The sequence below is a fragment of the Schistocerca serialis genome, chromosome 9, assembly GCF_023864345.2.
Source record: "Schistocerca serialis cubense isolate TAMUIC-IGC-003099 chromosome 9, iqSchSeri2.2, whole genome shotgun sequence".
NCBI lineage: Eukaryota > Metazoa > Arthropoda > Insecta > Orthoptera > Acrididae > Schistocerca > Schistocerca serialis.
Window position 1 is genome coordinate 503,552,716 of NC_064646.1, and position 19,326 is coordinate 503,572,041.

The 19,326-nt window shown below is 45.0% G+C and overlaps 1 protein-coding gene across 4 annotated transcripts in view; it reads right to left on the minus strand.

Moving 5' to 3' along the window:
* Nucleotides 1-19,326, minus strand: part of LOC126419879 (choline/ethanolamine kinase) — a 183,667-nt gene that overhangs the window by 115,778 nt on the left and 48,563 nt on the right. The window contains exon 1 of one of the 4 annotated variants that reach the window (XR_007576018.1): nucleotides 1,708-1,918. The exons of 1 other annotated variant lie outside the window; for it this stretch is intronic. Coding sequence is in view for 2 of the 3 variants with exons in the window: in XM_050087129.1 (XP_049943086.1) it covers nucleotides 1,708-1,827 (120 nt within the window). In the remaining variant the exon portion in view is untranslated. Of the gene's footprint in view, nucleotides 1-1,707; nucleotides 1,922-19,326 lie in introns of those variants that run through there. 2 more of the 4 variants (XM_050087129.1, XM_050087131.1) reach the window with 2 other exon arrangements.

Here is a 19,326-nt window from a genome sequence, read left to right on the forward strand (position 1 = left end):
GAACAAGTGTACTGTAACCTACTTCCTTTGTTTTCGTATTGCATTTCCTTAGGGTTCTTCCAATGAATCTCAGTCTAGCATCTGCTTTACCGACGATCAACTTTATATGATCATTCCATTTTAAATCACTCCTAATGCGTACTCCCAGATAATTTATGGAATTACCTGCTTCCAGTTGCTGACCTGCTATATTGTAGCTAAACGATAAGGGATCTTTCTTTCTATGTATTCGCAGCACATTACACTTGTCTACATTGAGATTCAATTGACATTCCCTGCACCATGCGTCAATTCGCTGCAGATTCTCCTGCATTTCAGTACAATTTTCCATTGTTACAACCTCTTGATATACAACAGCATCATCCGCAAAAAGCCTCAGTGAACTTCCGATGTCATCCACAAGGTCATTTATGTATATTGTCAATAGCAACGGTCCTACGACACTCCCCTGCGGCACACCTAAAATGACTCTTACTTCGGAAGACTTCTCTCCATTGAGAATGACGTGCTGCGTTCTGTTATCTAGGAACTCTTCAATCCAATCACACGATTGGTCTGATAGTCCATATGCTCTTACTTTGTTCATTAAACGACTGTGGGGAACCGTATCGAACGCCTTGCGGAAGTCAAGAAACACGGCATCTACCTGGGAACCTGTGTCTATGGCATCTGAGTCTCGTGGACGAATAGCGCTAGCTGGGTTTCACAAGATCGTCTTTTTCGAAACCCATGCTGATTCCTACAGAGTAGATTTCTAGTCGCCAGAAAAGTCATTATACTCTAACATAATGTGTGTTCCAAAATTCTACAACTGATCGACGTTAGAGATATAGGTCTATAGTTCTGCACATCCGTTCGGCGACCCTTCTTGAAAAACGGGGATGACCTGTGCCCTTTGCCAATCCTTTGGAGCGCTACGCTCTTCTAGAGACCTACGGTACAGCGCTGCAAGAAGGGGGGCAAGTTCCTTCGCGTACTCTGTGTAAAATAGAACTGGTATTCCATCAGGTCCAGCGGCCTTTCCTCTTTTGAGGAATTTTAATTGTTTCTCTATCCCTCTGTCGTCTATTTCGATATCTACCATTTTGTCATCTGTGGGACAATCTAGAGAAGGAACTACAGTGCAGTCTTCCTCTGTGAAACAGGTTTGGAAAAAGACATTTAGTATTCCGGCCTTTAGTCTGTCATCCTCTGTTTCAGTTCCATTTTGGTCACAGAGTGTCTGGACATTTTTTTTTCGATGCACCTACCGCTTTGACATAAGACCAAAATTTCTTAGGATTTTCTGCCAAGTCAGTACATAGAGCTTTACTTTCCAATTCATTGAACGCCTCTCGCATAGCCCTCCTCACACTACATTTAGCTTCGCGTAGTTTTTGGTTGTCTGCAAGGCTTTGGCTATGTTTATGTTTGCTGTGAAGTTCCCTTTGCTTCCGCAGCAGTTTTCTAACTCGGTTGTTGTACCACGGTGGCTCTATTCCATCTCTTACGATCTTGCTTGGCACATACTCATCTAACACACATTAGGTTAACAATACGAAAATTTATAAACCGTTGTTTGTAAGCTTTATTAATTTAGAAAAAACTTCAGAAAATGTAAACTGGTAAAAAATGATACAAATTTAAATGCGTACATAAACAAGAAACAATCCAGCAACGTTACAGGACGTTACGTGTAATAATTATACTGCGGTTGGTGTGACGTACCTGATCGTGAGGTAAGCGGTGACGACGGGAAACTGCTTGCACAGTCCGGAAGGATCTGTCCGGGTGGTTAAAGGTAAGGCGAACTTGCACGAGAGCTCTGAGCAGAGAGGTGACCGCCATGCGTGACGGACGCCTCAGCGGTGCCGCTGGTGACGTCACGCGAGTAAGAGCGCGTGCACTTTGCCCACAGTGCTGGCAGCGACTCAGCTATTCCTGCCGCACCCGGCCTACACTGTGGGGCGACGCAGCTCGCCTCGGACTGAACCTTGGCTCGCCTATCAACAGTCCCCGCCACCTCGCCTCGTGGGGAGGGCAGCGGAGGGGGTACAACGACAACCGAAATCAGCAGCACATCGCCAGCAGCCAAGCAGATAAACCAGTCCTTCGACGAGGGAAACAGGTTGTTCCAAGTCGTACGTATATCTGCCAATGGGCATTGCGGAAGAATGGCCAAACTGTTTGGCAAACAGTTCACTTTATCCTTAACCAACGCTGAAGGTTGGTTCACACCAATCTCTCTAGTCATTAACTACGGCACAGATGGGGACATCAACTGCTGCATATTTTGCCGGCCGAAGTGGCCGTGCTGTTAAAGGCGCTGCAGTCTGGAACCGCAAGACCGCTACGGTCGCAGGTTCGAATCCTGCCTCGGGCATGGATGTTTGTGATGTCCTTAGGTTAGTTAGGTTTAACTAGTTCTAAGTTCTAGGGGACTAATGACCTCAGCAGTTGAGTCCCATAGTGCTCAGAGCCATTTGAACCATTTTTTTGCTGCATATTTTACCGCGTAGCCGCGAGGGATTAGCCGAGCGGTCTACGGCGCTGCAGTCATGGACTGTGCGGCTGATCCCGGCGGAGGTTCGAGTCCTCCCTCGGGCATGGGTGTGTGTGTGTGTTTGTCCTTAGGATAATTTAGGTTAAGTAGTGTGTAAGCTTAGGGACTGATGACGTTAGCAGTTAAGTCTCATAAGATTTCACACACATTTGAACTTTTTTTTTTTTACCGCATAAAATAGGAACTACTTGTAGCAAGTGGTGTACAATCCCACACGTTGGACAGGTATCACAGAGTGTAGCCAATACACTGAAATATTGCAAGCACAGGATTTCGTACTTGTGAAGATCAGCGTACTTTCAACATTAAAGGCAATACCAAATTACTTGCTAACAGCGGAATTGAGTACATAACTTGGTGTGCCACTCCAAGTGGACAGGTCACACTGCCCGGTGTAACATGCTCCCTCCCGGGAGTATTGCAACTTTGGGTGTGCGGGACTGGACTTTCCCGGCCCTTTGTGCACGCAGGTACTGCTTAGCGGTCGTTGAGAGCTAACCCATGAAAACTGGGTCCAGTAAAATACGCCCCCAATCAAAAATCTGTAAAATATGCGGCCAGTACCTGCTCCCTTGGTTTCACGGCTTACCTGCGCCCGGTCCGTCTCCCCACACGAGACCGAACTGCGCCCCGATATACCTACTCTAGGGCAGTAGCCGAGTGGCCGAACAAATCACCAAGTACCGCTCCAGCTGTTTTAGAGTTGACATCCTGCGACTCGTGTATTCCTGTTACAGTAGTTCCGATATGGAAGTTTCAACGAGCATTCGCAGTAAGCCGAGTTGCCACCATGTAGGTTATTCTTACATAGTGAAGAGAACGAAAGAAGACGGGATTGTGACGTGGCACTGTTCTAGACAAAAGGAGAAATGTGTAAAATCGAGGCTTCGATGGCGCTGTTTTTTCTTTCCTTCACTCGAGCGTCAGCGTGAATCTCTGGATGATGCTCGGCTGGAAGTAGAGAAGACTTCGAACCAGGCAAAGGAAAAAAAGGTACGAGAGAAAGGCATCTCTATTTCCAAAACACATCCGGAGGAGCTGGGTTGCCAGCATAATCGAGGATATGATTTTGTCAATGAAATGCCAGCAGAGCAAGTAACGAAGAGGCTTTTATACTACCAGCGGGCGAAACACCACAGGAAAATGGGACAGATTCCCAGGCAAAATTGACCTCAAAGCAAAGTTACTGTTTATGAATGGTGGCAGCAGTTTTCTGCTAAGCGGCAACAAATTAGGAGAAATGATAATATGTGTTTTAGCGGAAGAGCAGGGGAAAAGGCTCCAAGAAGTAAACAAAAGATTTTTTATGGACGATACGTTCAAGTGCTGTAGCAAATAGGTTCTGCAAATAGTCACCATTCACGTCAACTTTCGGAATACAAATAATGAAAACAGACGTATATCCAGTCGTCTTTGCATTATTGCCACACAAAAGAAGAGAGACATCCGTCTTTTCCGAAATTTCGTGGAAAATATTCCAGATTAGAAACATCCAAACGTGACTGTAGATTTCGAATAAGCAGCGATTTCTGCGATTGAAGTTTTACTACCGACAGCCGAAGTGCATAGATGTTATTTCCACATGAAAAGTCTTCCTGGAGGAAAGTGCAAGATCTAGGACTTACTCATTAATACAATGAAAAGATACGAGACAACATATACGCGTGTGTGCTGCGCTAGCTTTGCTGTGGCCTGTAGACGTATATGATGGAGCGAGATACATTCACAGGCAACGCATATTGCCAGGCTTTCTGAGTTCGATTACTTTGTAGACAGCTCATTGAAAAATGATGAAAACCAAACCTATCAACCTCTGGAGTTCTTACAAACGGCGCCATCGAACGACCAACGCTGTAAAAGGCTAGCACCACAAAATTAATGAAACGCTTGATAGACCAAATCCTAAAATGAAGTAATTCGGTGTATGAAAACACAAGTGGAAAATTCAGCAAGTGTATTAATGAGGGCAGAGCTGTGTATGAAAGATAAATGAAACAAAAAAAGGTCTACCTGAAACGGGATGAAAGGTTGGAAAAAAGAGTAAGAAATAACGAAGTGTATGGTGGGATCAGAACTTGCTTGAAACCTTCTCCTATCTACGATAAATGTACAAAATGTAAATAGCAACTTATAAATAAAAAAAATTACACTGATGATGCTTATAAGCTGATTTTAAAAACACCTAAATGACAATTTACGTTTGCCATGTAGCCAGTCCAAAGGCTGGATAAAGTGTGATGGAAATCTGATTATTTTGAGAAACTTGGCCTGAATACAATGGACGGCCATACGAATTTGGTTTTCTGTGGTTTTTCAGATCATTCCAGGCAAATGCTTGTATCGTTTTTTAAAAAGACCGTAGTTGCTTCCTCCCACTTGTTGTTGTTGTTGTTGTTGTTGTTGTTTTCAGTCCGAAGAGCTGCACGGGATTAGCCGAGCGGTCTACGGCGCTGCAGTCATGGACTGTGCGGCTGATCCCGGCGGAGGTTCGAGTCCTCCCTCGGGCATGGGTGTGTGTGTGTGTTTGTCCTTAGGATAATTTAGGTTAAGTAGTGTGTAAGCTTAGGGACTGATGACCTTAGCAGTTAGGTCCCATAGGATTACACACACACACACACACACACACACACACACACACACAGTTTATCTGATTATTAAGGAAGCAGAACATGAACCGGAGATTTCCTTAGTGACAAGCGACTAGCACGTAGCTTAGAATTTTGGAATTGCCTCGCCAACGTCGACATCTTTAGTTGGCCCCTTTTTTGTTGACTAACTGCTAAATGAGACAGTCGTGATTGAGCCACAGTGGACCTGTGATAATTCTTAACATGACTTTTGAAAAAATCTCTCTCAGAACGCCATCGAAACACACAAAGTTTTTTTTTCTAACTTAGCGGCAAAATAAAGTTGGGAACGGTTTCGGAGAAAATCTTTGTCGCGAAATTTCTGCGACACCTTCTTCAAGAATCTCGTGATAATTGTCACTGATTTTCGTATAGTCATGGGAAGTTTCGTTTCTGAAGTTTTAATCAAATGGCTAGGATCTGAAACAGTATCTGATATACGTTCCACAGTTTTGCAGTGTGTATCTACTTCTTGGAAAAAGCTGTCGATGCGTTCTTAACACTGAGCTCAGTTCGCAGCGCCCTGTACAGTATGGCTTGAAAATGCGAGCTCGGAAACCTATTGGTAACGTCCGTCAGCTCTTGTACCTGCCGGGCAAGGGTGTTAGTGAAGACTTCCTCAACCCTTTCTGGGCGCAAATTCCAATGGGCGCAGTTTTCAGTACACCTTGAGAGCGGATGCGCCAGTTACAGGAGACACCGAAGGGGACGGAAGTCGAGCACTAAAGCGGGAAAACTAGTGTAATTTGTAAAATACCACGGAGGAGTACTCTTTATATTGCCAAATAAAGAATTGTTACTTAACAAATTGTGTTCCGTCCAAGCACTGCGAGTGGAAATAAGGGGGGGGGGGGGGGGCGTGAGTCCTCTCGCACTACACACTCAAAACCTAAATAAATGTACCCATGCATGACTAGAGGCCTACAAGTGACTTGCATACAAGTGGTCTATACAAAGTTACTTGTTCTGACAGTGGTAACTTTTATATTGACCAAAAGGCACAGACGTAGCTGCTAGGCTAGATGGACACGTGCGTAACTGGAGGTTGCAGAAGACTTACTCCACCTTCTACATCAACATCTACATAGATACTCCGCAAGACACCTTGCGGTGTACCACTACTACTTGTCACTCCCTCCCTGTTCCACTCCCAAATAGAGCGAGGGAAAGACTGTCTATATACATCCGTATGAGTCCTAATTTCTCATATTCTCGTTGCTTACGCGTAATGTATGTTGGCGGCGGTAGAATCGTTCGGCAATCAGCTTCAAATGCTGGTTCTCTCATTTGCTCAACAGAGTTTCTCGAAAAGAACGTCGCCTTCCCTCCAGGGATTCCCATTTGAGTTCCGAAGCATCTCCGTAACACTTAAGTATTGTTCGAACCCATCGATAACAAATCTAGCACCCCGCCTCTGAATTGCTTCAATGTATTCCTTCAATCCGGCCTGGTAAGGATTCCAAACACACGAGTAGTACTCAAGAATAGGTCGCACCAGCGTCCTTAATGCGGTCTTCTTTAAATGCACGTCACACTTTCCTAAAGTGCTACCAGAAAACTGAAGTTGGCCACTCGCCTTCCCTACCAAAGTCCTCGCACGCTCGTTCTGTTTCATATCGCTTTGACGTTACGCAGAGATATGACTGTGTCAAGCAGGACACTACTAATACTGTATCCGAACATTACTGCTTTGTTCCTCTTCACTATCCACATTAACTTACATGTTTTCATATTTAGAGCCAGTTGTCATTCGCCACACCACGTATAAATTTTGTCTAACAAGGGAACCTCCCCATCGCACCCCCCTCAGATTTAGTTACAAGTTGGCACAGTGGATAGGCCTTGAAAAACGGAACACAGATCAATCGAGAAAACAGGAAGAAGTTTTGTGGAAGTATTAAAAAATAAGCAAAATATACAAACTGAGTAGCCCATGCGCAAGATAGGTAACATCAAGGACGGTCTGAGCTCAGGAGCGCCGTGGTCCCGTGGTTAGCGTGAGCGGCTGCGGAACGAGAGGTCCTTGGTTCAAGTCATCCCTCGAGTGAAAAGTTTACTTTTTTTTATCTTCGCAAAGTTATGATCTGTCCGTTCGTTCATTGACGTCTCTATTCACTGTAATAAGTTTAGTGTCTGTGTTTTGCGACCGCACCGCAAAACCGTGCGATTAGTAGACGAAAGGACGTGCCTCTCCAATGGGAACTGAAAACATTTGATCGCAAGGTCATAGGTCAACCGATTCCTCCACAGGAAAACACGTCTGATATATTCTATACGACACTGGTGACGGCATGTGCGTCACATGACAGGAATATGTTGTTGACCCACCTAACTTGTACACTTGGCGAATGGGTAAAAAGATTCTTCTACCTTGCCCGATTTAGGTTTTCTTGTGGATGTGATAATCACTCCCAAAAAAGTGATGAAAACATAACGGACTGACAGATAATAATTTTCTGAAAATAAAAAAATTAAACTTTTCGCTCGAGGGAAGACTTGAACCAAGGACCTCTCGTTCCGCAACCACTCACGCTAACCACGGGACCACGGCGCTCCTGAGCTCACATCCTCCTTGATGTTGCCTATCTTGCGCATGGACTACTCAGTTTGTATATTTTGCTTTTTTTTTTCATAGTTCCACACAACTTCTTCCAGTTTTCTCGATTGATCTGTGTTCCGTTTTTCAAGGCCCATCCACTGTGCCAACTTATAACTAAATCTGAGGGGGGTGCGATGGGGAGGTTCCCTTGTAAGTCGCCTTGTACCTTCCTACAGTCACTCAACTTCGACCCCTTGCCGTACGCCACAGCACCATCAGCAGACAACCGCAGATTATTGCCCACCCTGTTCACCAAATCATTTATTTATATACAGAACAACAGCGGTCCTTTCACACTTCCCTGGGCACTCTTGACGATACTGTTGTCTCTGACTAACACGCATCGTCGAGGACAACAAAGTCAGTTCTATCAAGTCTTCGAGCCCCTCTCATATCTGTGAACTTACTCCAGATGCTCATACCTACGTTAACAGCCTGCAATGGGCCACCATGTCAAATGCTTGCCCGAAATCTAGTAATATGGAACCAGCCTGTTGCCGCCATCCATAGTTCGCAGCATATCGTGTGGGAAAAGACCAAGCTGAGCTTCGCACGAACGATGGTTCTTAAAACCATGCTGATTCATGGACAAAAAATTCCGAGTCTCAAGAAAGTTTATTATATTAGAACTGACAATATGTTTTAGGTATTAGACGATCACTCCTACAGTGTCTATTCAATTTACCCATTACACTGCTCATTTTTAATTATTTTCATACGTTTCCGAATTTATCTTACGTACAGAATGGTTTTTATTTCAATCGACTACACTGTCTATCGTCACACATTACAGTCACAGCTCCTACAAAGAAACAAGACTTGACTAGGAAATCGTTGCTTCATCTACGTGACATTCTATTGACTCGGCGAAAAGGTGGTATAGCACCACGTCTGATAATAAAGGTGTTACGTGTTGTATAACATCTCATTTATTCACGAAAGAAGGTGCTAAGTCAACTGTAGTTTGACCGATTCTTCAGTATTTATCGTCACTCTTGGGGCCTTACTGGGTTGGATTAACGGATGATGTGAAAAATCCCAAGAAGAACACCGCGTTTCCTTACGGGTCCGTTTAATAATCTTGAGGGCATTACAGAGTTACCAACTGTCTTCCAACAACAGCGGCATAACCTCGGGTGTTCATAAGCCTTCTAAGGAAGTGGTCGCGGAGGTTTCGTGAATAGCGACAACTCTTGTTCGAACAAGTTTGCGATATATGTTTCTTCGAAAACGGCACTTTCCGAGTAGTGCCGATATTCGTGGTAACTTATTATCTCTTATCATATTTCACCATTAACAAAATGTTATTTTCAAATGTGCCTCTATCAATGATTAAATGAAAGTTTTGTTCGGGTTATCTTTGAGTTGTGCCTATATATTTTCGGTTTATATCGATTACTGTATTTCTTTATTTATGTATTTTGATAGTGAAAGCATGCTGTCTCCCTGAGCAAGAACTCCATTTAATTAAACCTCTCCACAGTCTCCAATAAGAATGTACCAGAAGGCAATGTAAAGGTTAACGAAGTCTGGAAAAACGTTTGTGGAAACAATCCTGCAAACTGTAGCTTATCTAAATAGTTATTTACGTGTTAAGGATAAAACAACGTGATTGTGACACGCCGGAAGACAATTTTTCCGCGTATTTATTTTGTTAACAACTGTTTGAACTTTTATACAAAGTGACGATAGATTTAACATCGTTTATTTCATTTTTAGCGGGGCCAATGAATGTGGAAAAAAATAAGGTAGAAGTAAACGAGAAAAGCAAACCGAATAAACACTCGGCAAACGAAGAATAAAAATTAATATTTTATTCAGGTGATACTGATCCCAACTAAGGGAACAGCAGCACTAATGAAAGTTCACCAGAATCTCATAATTATTTAAGACACAGGAATGATAATAGTATTGAAACATTCATTGCAATGAAAAGAGAGAGAAAAAGAAAACAAACGAATACGGGCAACTGGTTAACTCATCCTTCCAAAAAGCTTAGAAATACTGGTAAGTCATACATTTCCAATATAACTGAGAAAAAAGTGGCTGGGAATTAAAAGAAGCTGCCCAGAGAAATGTATGGAACAATTTTACAAACAGAAAAGAAGGATTTTGATAATTACTGGCTGCTACGGTATTTACATAGACAGCGAGACTTCATTGTCGCGAAGATGTTGGAAGTCATGCCTACATATCGCTATGTTGAAGAACAAAGTAGCACAACAGCCAACAATCCTTTTTATTTCCAAAAAGATGGGACCGATTAAGAGTTTGGAATGTGTTCTTTATGAATAGCTTGAATATAAATCATAGGATCATTCGGAGTGTATTAGAGAACAAAGTTGATCTTTCGACGAGCATCGTTGCAGAAGAACTTCCTAACGTACTAACCACAAACTGCTAGATGAGAAAATTAAAGAGGGAGTTAGACAGTACATAAACTCTATTCCAAAAATACACAGTCATTACTTCCAAGCTGACTCAAAAAATATACACATGGCAGCAAAACGATCGCCCAAATCTATATCCACTACGTAAATGAATGTTTACATCGAGATGACCTGCATGTAAACTACGTAATGTTCTACAGAATTTTCACTCAAGAATTTAATTAGTAATTCCACACACCAAAATAAGACCATTGTCAGCAACGTGTCTCATACCAGAATGCGCCTAATGCAGAAGTTCAACTTACAGAAAGCTATGATCGTCACTTACCCGGAAAAAATTTAACTCATAAAGAGAAGAAAAGAGACAAATGGGGAAGTAGCGATAACACCGTAGTAACGTGTTTTGGTATACAAGCAATTTTTCAGTGTCCAAAGGGTGAAATCTCAGTGTTTTACTATAAAAGTAAACTTAATATATTCAATCTTACAATAAATGATACGACCTGTTTTGTTTGCTACGAGGACGAAGGGGATCGTAGTGGTAAGGAAACAGGGACCTGAGCGTTGCGGTACATAGAAAAACGATGGAACAAATTAAGTTTGTTTTTTATACATACAGTTGCAGTGGCAACAAAAAACCAGATACATGTTTTGTTTGTATCAGTATGCTGTTAATAAATTTACTAGTATAACATCAATTACCAACAAATTTTTGTTCAAGGGACACACCCAAAGCGAAGGTGACACTGCTCACTGTGTGATCGAAAGGAGAGTAAAACGAATATTAAAAAGAGGTCCAATAAATACGTCAGACCATTTCGTATCCATATACGTTCTACTAAAAAGACTGGTCAATCATACGATGTTATTAAAATGTCGCATGAAGATTTTTATTACATTGAAACACGCTTTAGTGAAAAGAAGCTTCATTTCAAAATAGAGAGATTGTAATAAGTGACGTCAAAATTATGAAGGTGCTACAAGAAACATACTATTCATTTTTTTAACAAGACGTCGTACACAGATAATGATTCCAAGGAAACTGATACTCAGTTGAAGAAAAGACGAAAAGTAAAGGATTCTCTGGTACTTCAACCCGCTTATGCCAAAAAAGCGTCCATTATCTGGGAGAAGGAAGAAGGACTGACTTGAGTTAATTAAGCATAACAGTATCTCCGAATTTTAGTCTTCCGTTTATAAACATCTATAATATCATTATAACGTTTATTTTGAGTCCATACATTAGTGTTTATTTCCTTTACTTTAGACTGTATGTACAGTTGTAACCTTTAGAGTGCAAATGCATTTTTCTGAAGTAAAAGCGTAAGTACAAAAAAACCTCGAGTGTTATGTTTGTTATATCATTACAAATCTCTTGTTGAAGGTGTGAACTGCGCAGAACCAAATTACACGCCTTCTACTTTTGTTACAATTTAAAAGATCGCTCCTAAAACCGGTACTCTTTGAATTGTGCTAGCATCACAGCAAAGCGGCGACGTACGACTCCAGTATGGCAGCGTGCTGCGAGCAACCGGCCATGCTCCTTGTGCCGTCGTATCGTAGCCGAGACCGTTCCTCCAGCACTGTCAACATGTAAGCAGGTCGTACGATTTTAATGTGAAGGGAGGAGCAGCAGCGATACGTGAGAAGCCGAGATGACATTTCTACCACAGAGAAGTCGCGGCATAATCGCATGTCCCCACACGCATAAGGAGCAAGACGAGCAGCGTGTCAGCACATAACGCCCTTGCCCACGCCCACGCTTCCGCCCACGCTTCCGCCCACCTGTCGCATCGAGCGCGAGCCCCACAGTGCGCTGACGTCATTCCTCACGGACGTCAATGCTCCACGCGCTGGTTGCGAGCATGCGCAGTCATCCAGCAGGCTGCTGCCGATAGATGCACCCAGCGTCCTCCCGTGGTCACATCCTTTGTTGAACTTCCAACTCTCCCGTCTCGGCATAGAATGCCAATGCCTACCGCCTTATTACTTCCTAACACCACAACAAAACCCGCTACCCCAGTAGTGTTATTCCCAGGAACCGGATCGTTCTAATTCAAGTGAGGGTACTCACAGAGGTCCGGTGTGAGCCGTAATTATCGTATAGCAGCGAAACTTTGCACATATTCTAAAGCGTTAATGCGTAACCGGCTTCTACTGGCAACAAATTAGTTCCACTTCTGGCCACCAATTTCAAGTCTGGCGATATGAGTGCAAGAGAGACAGATAAAAATGTTTCCGTATGTAATGAATTAGGAGCGGCACGTGGCCAGAAAAGGTGAAACAAATGAAAAAGGCATAATGTTTTTATCATCAACCGGCGCTTACACAGTTTGTTGAATACGAGCACGGGGACGCCGGCGAGGTGTTTTACAGAGCTACATTTGCACCTGGCGGCCAAAATTGAACCTAATTTTTTTTCCCCGCGTAAATCGGTTCTGCTTTAACGCATTGGCATATCTAGCAAGTTTCGCTACTACACGATAACTGCAAGCCACACTGGGCCTCCGTGAATAGCTGCAAATTATAACCACCCAACACGTCACGATCGCAGGACTCATAATCAGTCAAGCTCGTTCTATCTGCCTCTTAAATCGGCACCCATGTTTATGTCTGTCGGAATGCGTTCGATACAGTTACATACGATCGCATAATTAATAAAATACGAAATTACGGAAGATGAGCCCACCTTTGTGATTGGAGTGAACAGTTGGCGACTATAATACAGCGTAAAGAAAGATACCCCAAAGCGACTGTGGTTAACGTCGAAACCATGAAGCAGTTGGGAGATGATTTTCTATTCACGATAGTCACAACGCTAGGATACTGTAACACAATGCAGGAAAATCTGCAGAGGGTCGACACTAGGTGCAGGAATTACGCTCACCTCTGCCCATTACCGGCGCATAAACGACGTCCTTGCAGTGTCTACGGTGCCAGTTTGAACTGAGAACTGTAAACATCGTATGCGCTATCGACCAGCGAGTTGGGAGCAGGCGGCGTTAAAGAGCGAGCTTGGCGACCACAGCGTGTCGACGTCGTCGTGTGAGAAATCGCAGTGGAGCGACGTCTCTAAAACTAGTGTTCAACACAGACAGTCACCGGAATGTTTTGGAGAAAGAAACTGTGTCCGAGGTTTGTCCCGCCATTCCTTGTCTCGCCTGCTGCGAAGTGACTCAAGTGCAAAACGCGCACAGTTGGAAAAACTCATCACGGGTGACGAGACTTCCTGTTGTCAATAAAATACGACAAAGTGCAGAAATTCACATGAAGGATCAATACTTTCAAGAGATAACGGACATTCAAGACAATGTGACGTGCAAGTTTAACAAATCGCGCAAAGCATGACTTTTCTGACAGTTTCGTAAGGTTATATGAACGTTATGTGCTGTACTCAAGTGGACGGTAAGGGATGGGGGTGTGGGTGCGGTGAAGACTATGTACAACATCTGAAATATTAAATGCACCATCTTTACGTTTCTCTATATTCTATTAATCCAGTCTCCAAATGTTTTGGACTGACGGGGTAAACAGGCGGAAAGAACCGTTATTTGATAACGCGATTGCAGCAATCACTAGAAACTGTCAAAGACATTAAAAATCGGAGTATTCGTGCGGAGCGCTTTATACACAGCACGGAAAAAATGCCATCCACTCAACGACAAAGCTGTTTTATTGGCAAGTGACGTGGCAGGTGGTTCGTCACTGGATGAGTACACGAGAACAAATCCAGAGAAAATGAAACACACGTCACAGTAAAGGGTGTCCCAACAGATGCACCGCCACACAGTGCCAACGGTTCTTGCCGTCCCTGAGAAGTAAGTTCCCCTTTCATCGTGTCGCACACCTGTTCATGTGGCGAGACAGCTGGTCATCATGCTGGCCAGGGCAATTGTTGTACATAACGAGCATTAGCAGTATATAGACGGTCATTGGTTTGCTGAGAAAGCATAATATATTCGCATCAAACTGCAGTGACACGAGCGTAGCAGCCTGTGCAATGCAGCGACAACTGGATACTCTACCCTGCGGGAACACCTGACGTGACTGCGAGTTCTATCTGATGGCCGCCCTGCCCACACCTTCAAGTCTGGGAGGTGGGATCTGTGCATCGCGGAAGAATGGATCCCTGTACAGGCAGCTCACCAGGTCTACGCCGTACGCGTACGCCCATGTCACTCACTCGCGCACAGACAGAACCTACTCTCGCCACTGAAAACATCAGAACGCCATTATCGGTCTGTAGCCTCTAATGTTTCCTGCATTAGGACCACGACCTAACGCCCACCAAAAAGAATTCCACCAACGACGCAAATATTGCACGCGGAAGTCTGCTCTGCGCATCCCTGCATGGCTGACATACAACAGTGAATGTTAGACAGGGCTGTGGTGTTCGACGAATGAACAACGGCGTGCCACCCTTACCGACCCGCGCGACGGTTGCGCTCCCGTGCGCGCTCTTGACAATGCTGCCCGCAACGACGTTTTACACGAGGGTCCTCATCTCTCACCGCTCACGTAGGGTAACAACACATACACTATAGCGCCAAAGAAACTGGTATAGGCAAGCGTATTCAAATACAGATACGTAAACAGGCATAATACGGCGCTGTGGTCACCAACACCATATGAAGTGTCTGGCGCAGTTATTACTCGTAGATCGGTTACTGCTGCTACAGTGGCAGGTATCAAGAGTTATGAGAGTTTGAACATGATGTTCTAGTCGACGAATGAGCGATGGGACACAGCATCTCCGAGGTAGCAATGAAGCGGGAATTTTTCAGTACGAACATTTCACGAGTGTGCCTTGAATATGAGGAATCCGGTAAAACATCACATCTGTGACATCGCTGAGGCTGGAAAAAAGATCCTGCAAGAACGGGACCAACGACGACTGAAGATTCGTTGAACGTGATAAAAGTGCAACCCTTCCGCAAATTGTTGAAGATTTCAAAGCTGTGCTATCAACAAGTGTCAGTTACGAACCATTCAACGAAACATCGATATGGGCTTTCGGAGCCGAAGGCCGACTTGTGTACCCTTGATGACTGCACGACACAAAGCTTTACACCTCGCCTGGGCCCGTCAACACCGACACTGGAGTGTTGATGACTGGAAACATGGTGCCTCGTCTGACGAGTCTCTGTGGAGACAACCTCATGAATCCATGGACCGTATGTCAGCAGGGGATTGTTCAAGATGGTGGAGGCTCTGTAATGGTGTGGGGCGTTTGCAGTTCAAAATGGTTCAAATGGCTCTGAGCACTATGGGACTTAACTGCTGTGGTTATCAGTCCCCTAGAACTTAGAACTACTTAAACCTAACTAACCTAAGGACATCACACATATCCATGCCCGAGGCAGGATTCGAACCTGCCACCGTAGCGGTCACGCGGCTCCAGACTGTAGCGCCTAGAACCGCACGGCCACTCCGGCCGGCGCGTGTGCCGTTGTTGTGACATTGGACCCCTGATACGTGTAGATACGACTGACAGGTGACACGTACGTAATCATCCTGTCTGATCACTTGTATCCATTCATGTCCATTGTGCATTCCAGCGACTTTGGGAATTCCAGCAGCACACTGCGACACCCTCCACGTCCAGAATTGCTAGAGTGGCTCCTGGTACAATCTTCCGAGTTTAAACGCTTCCGGTGGTCATCAAACTTCCCACACATTAAGATTATTGGCCATATGTGGGATGCCTTGCAACGTCCTGTTCAGAAGAGATCTCCACCTCCTCGTACTGTTACGTATTTATGGACAGCCCTGCACGACTCATGGTGTCAATTCCTCCAGCACTACAGACATTAGAGGAGTCAATGCCACGTTGTGTTACGACTCTCCTGTGCGCTCGCGGTGGCCCTACACAATATTAGGCAGGTATATCAATTTCTTTGGCTCTTCAGTGTATTACTGCATTCGAGGTTGGTTTACGGTCCACTGAGCCAGCGCGTTGTGGACGTAGAAAGCCCGGCTATACAAGCGGTACGTCCGTTGCTTCGCTAAATTCGCTAATAGTCTTGGCCATTAACACGTCCGTATCCGTATCTGTTGCCAACGGCCTTGCCGCTGTGGTAACACCGGTTCCCGTCACATCGCCGAAGATAAGCGCTGTCGGGCAGAGCTAGCACTTGGATGGGTGAGCATTCAGTCTGCCGAGCGCTGTTGGCAAGTGGGATGAACTTAGCCCCTGTGAGGTAAACTGAGGAGCTGCCTGATTGAGTAGTAGCGGTTCCGCTCTCGGAAACTGGCATACGGCCGGGAGAGCTGTGTGTTGACCTCATGCCCCTCCATACCCGCATCCAGTGAAGCCTCTGGGCTGAGCATGACACGGCGGCCTTCATGGCCTCTTCGGGCAGAGTTAAGTTATTTTTTTTTAATCCGTATATGTTACCTGTAGCGGTTCTTCTTAGCGGTGATGAAGCAACCAGGCGTTTTAGTGCCCGAGATGAAATTTCACTTTCCAAAAGACGAAATATTCTTACTGGCTTCGCAGGAGGAATCGAACACACAAGAGCCGATAATACGTATCACTATGAAGGTACGAACAGAACTGTACGAGCTGTTATCAATGTTTTCTCATGCGCAACAACATAAAACCGTATCGAATGAAAAGAGTGCAAATGCAGATACTCATATTTTACAGTCAAATTCCCCACAAAACTATTTAAAATGTTGTGCTGTGTGAAATTTGAGATCAACACCAATCGAGCGAGAGAACATGAGGAGCGTTCGTGGTGTGGCGGCGGCCCTGCAGCTGCTCGTCCAAGTGGGAGCGCTGGAGGCGACGCGCGTGGCGCTTGGCGGCTGGGAGGAGGTTGCGAGGCGTCGTCACCTTGGCGCGTCTCGGAATTGACCTAGCGGATAGTACTCGTACGAGTAAAATGACCGGAAATTACTTTTGGTGGGCGGCACAGTGAACGCACATGTTTTGATAAACATTTTGAAATGAATCATCCCGCACACCGTGACATCGTTGTGGAATCTTCACTGCACCAGAGTCATTACTTATACCCTGAAGCCACTAACTGTATCACTATGCAAAGAAGATGAGACGAGTGCATTATGGTTCAAAGGAAATTTAGTGAATTTGGCGCACTGCCCTGAAGCCAACGTTGGAATGAACACAACTTCCGTGCCCCACCAATTTTCGCATAAGCCAACCAACAAATATTTACTCTACCCCTCGGAATGAAATTCTGCCGTTTTGTATAAGAACTTGATGAAACATCTTTCTGAATATTACACAATGAAATGCAGGGAAATTCGTAGAAAATTTGAGAACAGAATGTATGTCTATTTCTCTAAGGAAAAAAAATATGCATCATGCAGCAGCTTTCTACCACGTACGAGCCCAGCCAGAGTTGGCTTAAGCTGCAGCAACTTGTACGTAGGGAGCAAAGCAAGTGGATTTCAAACTCTGTTTACCCCTCTGGCAAAAAGTTGAATAGGATCTCCAAAATCTAGCAATTTTGTCCTAGACTGGTGTCCTTCACGCAACAGTTGCTGCACATACCCCACTAGTTGACCAGGTCTGAATGATAGCGTCTCTCTTGGTCAACGTGAGTTACAAGTTACTGGTATTTTGCGGCCCACGACGAGCAGCAAAACGATTGCACATTAAAAGCCAGAATAATGATAAATCACGAGAAAATAACAACACTGGCTGGCCCGCCGTTACTGTTTGAGAGAGCAGTGGTAGCATTCCGACCACGAGTACCAGCTTCATGAGAGAGTGTTGCAGCCTCTTCCGAGTGTTATGAAATGTAACTGCTGTGCAGACATTAAATACAACCATGGATAGATTCTGGAAGCGGGTTAGAGTTGAATATTACCGAGGACAGAAATCGTCACCGACAACAAAGAACTTTGAAGATGGGATGAAACGAACGAATACTGCTTTGAAAAAGAGGCCACAAGATGAACATAGTAATAGCGAAACTATGGCAATGGAGTGCAGAAGAATGAAATCAGGCGGTGCTGGGGGAGTTACAACAGGAAATGAGGCACTGGACGTAGTAGATAAATCTTGCCATGTGCCAGCAAAATAACGCACGTACGAAGTAGGACTAGAACGCTAACTGGTAATAGCGAGAAAGGAATTTCCGAATGGGAGAAATTTGACACGGAATATATTTAAGTGTTAGGTGGTGTTTTCTGGAGGTGTCTGTAAAGAGTGCGGCCATGTGTGCAGGTAAGGCGTGGATGATAAACAGTTCAGATTTAAAAGAAAAAGAAAAAAAAAGATTCTAAGCTTTTGAAATGCGATGCGACAGAAGAATGCTGAAGACTGGATGGGCAGATGAAGTAATTTATGAGGATGTGAATAACATGGCGAAAGAAAGAAACTTGTGGCAGAGCATAACTAAAAGAATGGATTCCGTGATAGGACACATTTCGAGGCTTCGAGGAATCTCCATTGGTAACTGAAGAAAGTGTGGCAGGTGAAACTTGTGGAGGGAAGCGCAGAGATGAATATAGTGGTGAGGTGGTGGTGGTGGTGGTGGTGGTGGTGGTGGTAATAGCGGTAAGTTCCTACGGGACCAAACTGCTGAGACCATCAGTCCCTTGGCTTACACACTAGTTAACCTGACAAACTAACTTATGCTAAGGAACACACACACACACACACACACACACACACACACACACACACACACACACACGAAGGAGCACTCTAACCTCCGATGGGGAAAGCCATGCGAACCGTGGCACGTGGCAAGGCGCCCTAGACCACGTGGCTACCCCGCCCGGCATAGTGACGAGGTTCTAATGGATGTGGGCTGCACGCTTCAAGAATACACAAAAAAAATTTGCACAGATAGACTGGCGTGGAGAGCTCCAGCAAAGCAGTCTGCGGGCTGAAGACCGCGACATCGTGTCCCTGTACGACAAAGCCATCATCCCCGATGGTGGGGTATCGGACGCTACAATGCGAAAGACCGGTGTCTCGGCCTCTGAGCCTGGCGTCTGACACGGCCTCGTGTTCGGCGGCGTGAATCGATGCGGGGGTACTACTCACGTGGTCGCCGGCGGCCACCTTGCAGGCGAGCTGGCGCAGCAGCCCCGCCGTGGCGGCGAGGCCCCTGGCGGCGGGCGGCCGCATGGCGGCACAGCCGGCGCGCCCTGGACCGCCACAGCAGCTGCCGCAGCCGGGCGCGCAGG